The 9,490-nt window shown below is 39.5% G+C and overlaps 1 protein-coding gene across 1 annotated transcript in view; it reads left to right on the top strand.

Moving 5' to 3' along the window:
• Positions 1-6,443: 6,443 nt before the first annotated feature.
• The window catches only part of asic2 (acid-sensing (proton-gated) ion channel 2), a 480,215-nt gene continuing 477,168 nt past the window's right edge, over positions 6,444-9,490 (top strand). The window contains exons 1-2 of the mRNA XM_042002156.1: positions 6,444-6,627; positions 7,359-7,979. Coding sequence (XP_041858090.1) covers positions 7,407-7,979 — 573 coding nt within the window. The 5' untranslated portion in view covers positions 6,444-6,627; positions 7,359-7,406. The remainder of the gene's footprint in view (positions 6,628-7,358; positions 7,980-9,490) is intronic.

The raw sequence follows: 9,490 nt of genomic DNA, 5'->3' as shown, positions 1-9,490 counted from the left end.
TGCATTCTGTACACGGATCAATCTCATTAAGACTCCTCGAGAGGTCTAGGCACTAATCCGAGGGATGCTGTTGGTTTGTGAACTATTTTGGCTTGTGGCATGTTTAAAATAAACCTTTGCCTCTTCTACAAGTTAATAGGGTTGGTTACTAGTAAAACTTGTCACCTTCCTTAGAGGAATTCTCATAAGTACACAACAAAATTCTGCTGATTTTATCTTAATGAGGCTACAAGCCAAAAAAAGATGCACCATCTTGGATAAAAACATCCATTCACAGAGCAAGATATTTAATGTAGGCATAAATTCCAGCAGGGGGTAGTATTCAACACCCTCCTTGGCAGATGAAGTCCTTGTGGACGTCACATAGCTCAAGAGAGTATTCTATCACAACCTAGTTAGGAATCTTGATGATTAAACTCTTAACTGAAAGCAAACTTAATTTGACCAGAAGTAGCTTCTTTTTAAAAAAGCTGTGTGTATCAGGGATTGGCCTTTCTCCTACCTGAATACCTACCAATTAGAGGTTTTGCAAAAATAAGGACTTACTGCTCACACACCCAAATAATTTGCCCTTCTGCTTCTATCGCCAGAGCTAATGATCAGCTGTAGCTTGTCTGGTCAACTTTCTTATGCCTCCTGATTATCTACTAATAAGACCTTATTATTCTTCATAACCCACAAGATGGTGTGAAAGTGTAAATACTCCTTGGTTATAGTCATGCTTATCATGCAAGAACTGCCTAGTCATGCCTAGAAAGAGTTTTGAAGTTTTTTTTTCTTTTAATATAAGATTTTTTGTATGTGCTGTACTTTGATTTGGGGGAACAGAAGAAAAATATTTACTCTCTGGTGTAAAGTAATGTAAACTTGGTAAAAAAAAGCCAAGAGAATTCCACTAAGATGACTTAATTCTAACAAGTCTTGTGTTTAATGAATAGTCTTATAAGGATTATTGAAATTTACTGATTATCTGTAACTCACGGTGCATATTTATGCCCTCAACCACAGACAAGGGAAACAAACTATATGAGGCTGATATTTTTAGTCTTAATACCGTGAACATAGAGTAGGATAAGGAAAGGCTAGCAGTCCCCCAGCCTTAACTAATCTTGTGCATGGAAAGTTTTTGGATGGATGAAGGCAAATAAAATTGCCACAACATAAAGCCTAATTTTCAACCCTGGAGATTGCTTAATCGCCGTAAAACTATGCTCATTACCTCAGTGAAAAAAAGGGGGTGAGATTTGCTTAATTAAGTTGTTAAGAAAGCAGCAAGCCCTGCAGCTGTCTGAGACCACAGCAAATTAGAAGAAAGACTGTGTGATCTGCTGGCTCTCTGTGTGTATGGGTGTATGCTTGACAGAAGGATAGAGTCAGCTTATTTCTTTACTTTTAATTAGGGCTTTGGTTTTCTTACAAATGGTTTAAGTTATTCTACAAGTTTGTGATGGACAGATAAAAGTGTACTGTAAATTAAATAGCGTCAGATAAGTCAAATATGAAAAGAAAGGTATAATAATAAAAAAAATTGTTTTGATTCCCTAATAAAAATGCCTTGTGTGTGTATATATTTTACATTTCTATATCTTTAGACTTTATTGTTCTTAATTTATTATTACACTGTCAAAATAAGCCAAAGCCACGTATCTTTTTTAAATATGTATTTCATATAATTGTTTCTTTCCATAAAGTTTATTTTTCCCATTTTTACAAACAAGCATTGCCATATGGTAAAATGCTCTTCACTCACAATTTTTCTCCACATAACTCAATGATATGGAGTAACAACTTTATTATTCTTAGCAGGAGGTCTCTTCAATCCTGTCTAGTTTTGAAGGTATTCTATTTGTATACAGCTTATATGTGTTGTGGCTAATTATGGGGCGTTATGGCTATTTGTGTAGTGCTGTGGCTTTTCTTTTGCTGTGACACTTCTGGGCCACCGTACTGTTGTCTATTTGTTTGCAATTGTCGAACCCACAGGTGTTTAATAATGGACACACTTTCTCTAAAGATATGTCTTTTAGTTCTCCACATTATGCCATTAACCACAGAGTAAAGCACCGTGTAAAAAGATTATTTTATCGTTAAGAAGTTAGAAAGAATGTCTGAAAACAAGCGGAGCCTCAACTTCAAAGCGCCGCGGTAGCTAATGAGTTTGGGGAGCAGCAACAGGTGAGCTAATTGTCTAACGCTAAGACAACTGTAAAGCAATTATGAGGTTTTATGTTGATGAAATGCATTAAAATAATTGAAAGAAATTATCAATGGTAAAATGTGAGGCTTAAGACAGTAGTGCTGTCTGTTAGTTTCATTTAATGCAAATAACAAAAATTAAAACATGAATTTAGGTGTTTCATGCATTGTTTTTCAGATTCCGGTATCTTCTTTTAAATTGGATTTTCTTTATTAAGGTATAGTATTCTATCATTTAATCTGATTGAGATAAACGCAGATTGTAGTTACTGTTGTAGTTGAGGCAGGTGTGGAAGTGTTAAGTATTAACATTACTGAGGTGACTGGGTCCGCACCATTTGTCGCCCGGGCGACCCGGCGGCGAGCACGGTGGGCGGAGTTTTTAAGACGAGCGATCAGTCAGGGCCCCAGTGGACACCCACTCAGATCCAACCGCTTTTTCGGCAAGATCGCCCCTTTTAAACACATGGATGGAACAAATAAATCATAAATTGTTACAAGTTGATAAATAATGTTTATACGTGGCCTTTATTTAGGTTCGGTAGATAACTTCGCATTAATATGATTCTTCTAACAACGTTTGCTGGTATTATGATTCTTTTCAGCTGCTATAGACAGTGAAGTTATTTTCCACTTCAGTATGTTAAAATACCTCCAGTAGACACTGTTGCACTTTGCAGACTACAACTTGAAAGAAATGCGTTCAAAATTATGGCTTTACCTTTTTGTTATCTTTATGATCAATTTCCCCCTGGAAAAATCCATGCTCTTTTGTTTTGGTAAAGCATCTTTCCACCGGCAACTTCTTTCCTTTTAAATGGCAAAGTCCTCCCCCGCCACTCGCCACCACTTCTTCCGAGGGTAAAGGAGTGAACCCATTCATATAATCATTGTTTACACATAATTATAACCTGTGTTAACATCTGTAATTCAGTCTGTCAACATAACACCATGCCGAACGTATGATTTTGATTGATTCTGTTAAGTTTTCTCTGTATTTTATTTTTCTTATTTTAAACCCAATGTGGAGAAACATGGAAAGATTGAACCATACAAAAGAAAAATTGGATATAAATGTAGCCTAGGTGTAAATAAGAGATTTATGTAAGATATTTAATATTTTGTTATAGTCGTGAATCCCATTTTAGTGTTTCCAAGTAAATTTCTTTTAGCTCGATTAAGAAAGACCATAACAGAGGAAACGTTAGGATTGTGTATTAGTGTGAATGCCCTGCAAGTTATACAGTTTATATTATCTGTTCAATCTTTGCCCTCTTTTATAGCTTGCTCTGCAGTAAAACTTGACTCAGGCAGCTTTTTTCTTAACACATCAAGATTTTCTGGTGACCTTAGCAGAGGTCATGTTTTAGGAAAGCATCAAATGGAGGCTCTGAAATGCACCGTGCTGTTATTTTTCAACTCTTAAAAAATGCCCCCCACAAGCATGCACTAAAGTTGGTAAAGCTATTGATGATGTGGATGTACAACCATTATGACATTTGACTTTATGACATACTGTAAAACAGGGATGCCCAAGTCCAGTACTTGAGAGCTACTGTCCTGCAACTTTTAGATGCATCCCTTCTCTAATACACCTGAATCAAACGGCTGAATTCCATCATCCACATGTTATTCAGCTCTGCAGAGGCCTGGTAACGAGTCATTCACTTGATTTAGATGTGTTGAAGAAGGAATGCATCTAAAAGTGGCAGCTCTTGAGGACCAGACTTGGCCACCCCTGCTGTAAAAGCAACCCATGTGCATCCTCAGTTGGTATTTAGGGGCCCAAAGTATGTCAAGAAAATATCCCCTGCACCATTACACCACCCCCATCAGCTTAAAGCATTGATACAAGACAGGATGGATCCATGATTTTATGTTGTGTCCATAAAATTCTGACCTAACCATGTGAAGGTGGAGCTGAAATGGAAACTCATCAGACCAGGCAACATTTTTCCATCTTCTGTTCTGCAGTTTTAGTGAGTCTTTGTGAATTCTAGCTTCAGTTTCCTGTTCTTTGCAGACAGGAGAGACATCCATTGTGGTCTCCTGCTGTAATCCATCTGCTTCAAGGTTGGACGTGTTGTACAATTCGGAGATGGTATTCTGCGTGCCCTGGTTGGAACAAGTTATTTGAGTTACTGATGTTGCTACTAACTGCCTGAAAATTAGACACAAATCAGAAGACGCAGGTGAACAAGCTGAATCTATTAATTTGCTTCGCATTACGGCTCAAAATGGATACAATATTCTTTTTAAGTTTAAGTAACATCTAAAATTTAAACTTATAGAATAGAGTGACAGCCTAGTAAAAAGTTCCTGATCGATTTCCTCAGGACATTTCAGAAGTTTCTTTTCTGTTCTTGGTGTGTTTCAGTCATTTATGGAAAATTTAGTCCATGATGAGGTTTGAAAATGTGACTTCACAGCTGAGTGTAGCTGTCACATGATGTTTAAAGGACTGTCACACAAGGAAGATGACAGGAATTTCAGCTGAAGTGAGTGGATTTGTAAAACCGTGGATGGAACAGGTGTGAAAACTTGATCAGGCGCTGTGTAACGAGAATTAATCGTGCTTACGATTAGCTAATTGCAACGTTTTAAAGTGCGATTTTGATTCAAAAACGATTAATTGTTCAACCCTAAACCATGCCACAAAGTCACTTTCTTTCATGTCCTGATGCTCAGTTTGAACTTCAAGCCATGTCTGCATGTCTAAATTTGCTGAGTTGCCGCCATGTAATTGGCTGAGTTGTAATTTGTGTTAACAAGCAATCAAACAGTTATACATAATATAGTGGCCAGTGAGCGTAGATGGGCATTGATTGGTTTGAAGTAATTCTGAACAAGAAAGTTGCGTAGCTCATCACAGATAGGAAGAAACGTTGAAGGCAAAGAAGAATCTTAAGTTTGAGAGTACCAACAAACACTGCATATGAAAATCCGCTGGCTTTAAACACTGTTTAACTCCACCATGGATGAGGCATTTATTCGTAATGCCTTCTGCTTTTCCTGCCAGAGGGCAAAACTTCAATGCTAAAGGACCAACAACACAAAAAGATTAGCTTTCACATGATTTTATTTGTCACTGAATTCAGCTGTCAAGAAAAGTTGTAATAGGTGAATGTGTCTGAAGTTGTGTGCAGAACTAATCTGTGGAGACAAAAAGAGAATCATCTAACAATCACGAGCTGACCTGAAGCTTTAACGAGTGAAAGAAATTGCAGTTTGAGGCAGCTCTACTAAATACTGCAAGCCAATACTAGTGGGCTCCAGACTTCGTTGTGCTAATACTTATATGATGTTGTAATAATGGAAAAATGGAGGGATGATGGTGCGTTTTTTTTTTTTTTTCTTCAAACCTTTTTTAGCTATTGAGTCACAAACATTTTACACCAGTTGTGCTGGTTTTGTTACAGTTTATTTCCAAAGTTTATCAGCTTTGTACACATACTCATTTTGGCATCTATTTTATTTTCCCTTTTTTTTTTTAAAACAAAAAAACTACTTTTTAACACTTATTTTCTTCTCCTCTCCTGCCACTGTCTTTTATTACTCCACACTGGCTTATTTTCTGTTTCTTTTGAAAAACAATCTGCTTATCAGAAACATAAAATTCCTCAAAGTTCACATCCAGGCTCTTAACAAGCACATTGTGTACCTAATATTCTCTTTACATCTGTACCCCTCTCATTTTAACGTGTGAGTTATGGGTTTAAATTCCTCGGTGTGACATTGTGTTGCAGCCTGTGTGACCACACTTCCTTGCTCGCTCTTTTTATAGTTTTCTTGTTTTTGTCCTCAACCTACATCCCTCTGCCTTTACTCCTCCATCTCCACTTCTGCTTCATCTCCCATGACACATAACCCCCCCCCCACACACACACCTCCTTCCTCAGCCAGACAGCCACTGCTGGTTCCCCCTCCAACTCCTCGATAGCCTCCTTCTTTGCATCCATCTCTCACTCTGTCTGCAGTGATGAGACGTGGAAACATGAAAGGCAGAGAAACAAATAAGAGCAAAGGTGGGGGTGTTTTCCGGGGGAGGAGGGAACATTTTCAGTAAGAGACTTCGCTTTGGGGAGATCAAGGGAGGAGAGTGTTGGCTTCCCTCCTTTCTCCCTCTCCCTCTCCCCCTCCCTCTCTCCACTCTGTCTCTTTGCAAGCATGTGTGTTGGTGTGTGCGCCTCTCCCGGCTCCGCTGTTGTTCGCCGCCGCCACAGATGAGCTGGGAAGAGGAGGGAAAGCGGATGTATCTGACCAGAGGAAAGCAGGTGGAGTTTGGATCGGCATGCAAGACTAACCAACGGCTCTCGTCATCAACAGCTCTCCCTCTCTTTTTCACACACACGCACAAACACACACGTGCGCTGTCAGATTCACGCAGACTCACAGCGGCTGGATGTCTTCTCGCTAGGCTGAACCAGAGAGGTGCTTTGGCTTGTCATTAGTTGAGGGCATGGGTGACTGTAAGAAGCCTTGACATGTGTTTCTGTGTGTGTGTCAGCTTGCTTGCAAAAGAGAGTTACTGCGTGAGTGTATGTGTGTTTTGAATGGAGATGGGTCGGACTTTAAATACACAGGGGCAGCTTTCATTTGCTCGCGGCTGAAGTGACTCTCACCTCTTGCTCCGGGTGTCACAAAGGACTTAATTGTGGTATTTTTGTAAGTGAAATTGAGCAGTCATAGAGGGGCAGGATGAGGAAGAGGGGGGCGTGATGGGATTTGGGTGTGTGTGTGTTGAGTGGCTGTTTGTTAGGGCTGTAGTAGGAGCCACAGGCAGGCTGTCAGCCACAGTAACTCTCAGTTCAGGGAGTGATTGAAAGTGGAGGTGGAGAGAAGAGGGATGCCCTGAGGGAGCATCTTTCTCTGTCGCTTACTCTCTGTGGTACCTATGCAGGTTTTAGGTCTTAGCTTTCCTCTTAAAACTTCCTCTTCTTTGTCACATTTAATTTCCTGTTTAATCAATATATTTTTCATGTTTTCTCACTGTGTTCTTCTAATTTTTTTTATATAGTCTTCTATTTATTTTTCACTTTCTGATCCGTTTCCTCCCCTACTTCCTCTTATATTTTCCATAGAATGGACGATTTGATTACGGATTGTGAATCTGAATCTCTTATTGGTGTTTCCCCTCTCTCTCTCTTTCTCTCTCTCTGTAGGTGTGAGTGCACAGGGGGCTCCCTAGCTCAGGAGGTGGAGGGCTGAACATGGATTTAAAAGAAAATTGTGGCAGTCAGGGGAGCCATGAGAGCTCCAGCCTGGACCCCACTTCCTGGCAGGCTTTTGCCCATGCCAGCACGTTGCATGGCCTGCGTTTCGTCTTCCCATATGGTCATGCCAGTGTGCGCCGCTTGCTCTGGGCTGCAGCTCTGTTGGCCTGCCTGGGACTGCTAGCATTTGAGAGTGCAGAGCGGCTGGCATATTTCCTGTCCTACCCTCACGTGACCAGTGTGGATGCCGTGGTGTCCAGCAGTCTGGTTTTCCCTGCTGTGACCATTTGTAATCTCAATGCTTATCGCTTCAGCCGTCTCACACGTAACGACTTGTACCATGCTGGAGAGCTGCTAGCCCTCCTGGATGTGCACCTAACAATCCCCCAGCCACACCTGGCTGAACCTGATGTTCTCGCTGTCCTCCAGGAGAAGGCCAACTTCACAGCCTACAAACCCAAAGCATTTAGCATGAAGGAGTTCATTGATAGGGTTGGCCATGACCTGAAAGAGATGATGCTTTACTGCAGATACCAAGGCCAGGATTGCAGCCATGGCGACTTCAAAACGGTGAGTCTGCTCATGTCTTATTTTAAATGTCATCTCTGGTCTGTGCCCAGCTGGGGTCACACCCTTTCTGAAGTCTCCTTCCCATCACAAACTTTGAATGTAAGGTTTTCAGGTTACCGCTCTGAGCTTTGCAAGTTTCCAGAGAGATGTTTTATGTATTTATTAATTTTTTTTGCATATAAAATGAATTGATGTACGCTGTATGCAAGGCTGGGAGTCTCCTAACTGTTTTTCTCTTTGGTACTTGTGTTCTGCTTTACAGACTGCTTCTTAGGCTTTGTTCTGCAAATATATTGCTATTACTGTTGTTGTCCTCAGCATTCACATAATATTTGTGCAGTACTGGCAAATGCAGTACTTGACAAGTCTAAAATATTTTAGCCGTTGAAATAAGGGTAACAGTTTTGTCCTGGGCAAAATGGATTGTGAATTCCTTCAAATCCTGCTGCCTGCTTCTTTATTTCTGCAGTATTTTCCTCTGTTTTTAGAACAAGGCATAACATGCAAAGGATGTTTGTTTCTCAGCATTGAGTTGTTTGATGGTGCATGAACACCAACCAAAATAGACTGCTATATGTATGGTAGCAATGTTATTGCTTCTCTAATTTAACTTGATGGTGAAAGTAGCACTCTAGTGTGTGTTCTGTCAGTGCTGTGCTTGTAAAAGCAGCAGAGCACAGCAAGGTGATGTTAAAGTAAAGCAATGTATTTTGTTGTGACAAACACAAAGATCAGTAATGACTTTGATATTTTGGTTTCCTGCTTTCTTGCAAGATTTGACACAAAGTTGGTTTTGAAACTTGAGGTTGATCCACTTGTTGGAAACTCCATCAGGCCGAGTGTTGTCCATCAGTGATTTGGTGGAGTGCAGTGCATGCAGAGCTCGCATTCTTTAAATAACTAAATACTAAATCATTTAATGATAAAATCTGTTTTTCTCTTGTCTTGGTTGCTTGAGAAATTAAATAGAATTTAGTAAATAAAATAAAATAAAGTGAAACATAGCTGCCAGAGTATAATATATGATATATATGATATATGATATATGATATATCATATATCATATATCATATGTAATATAGTCATTGCAATGCCCCCTTATTTTAATTAAGGCACACGTGATTTATTTCCACAAACAGGATGCTAAAACACTTGTCGGATCTTTTAGGGCATCTTTGATATTTGCAAGGTTTAAATCACTACCACAAATTATGGCTCTCTGACAATTTATGGACATTTAAATTGCTTGCTGCACAATTTGACTTTTTAATGCATTCATTCTGTTGGTAGACACATTTGATGTGTAATCTATCACTCTGAACACAAAGTCTGCATTACTTATATTGATGTAACACTACTGTGGCCTGGTAAGCTGAAGAATTTCCAAATTATTCTGAGACTGATTTTTACCATATAGTAATGAATAATAATATAACTGTGACAAGGATTAGATGACTTTTCATTACAACCTAATCCAGCATTGATTCTCATTACTGTTCTGTTAAGCTTTT

The sequence above is a fragment of the Melanotaenia boesemani genome, chromosome 2, assembly GCF_017639745.1.
Source record: "Melanotaenia boesemani isolate fMelBoe1 chromosome 2, fMelBoe1.pri, whole genome shotgun sequence".
Taxonomy (NCBI): domain Eukaryota; kingdom Metazoa; phylum Chordata; class Actinopteri; order Atheriniformes; family Melanotaeniidae; genus Melanotaenia; species Melanotaenia boesemani.
This window is presented reverse-complemented; position numbering and strand designations above follow the sequence as displayed.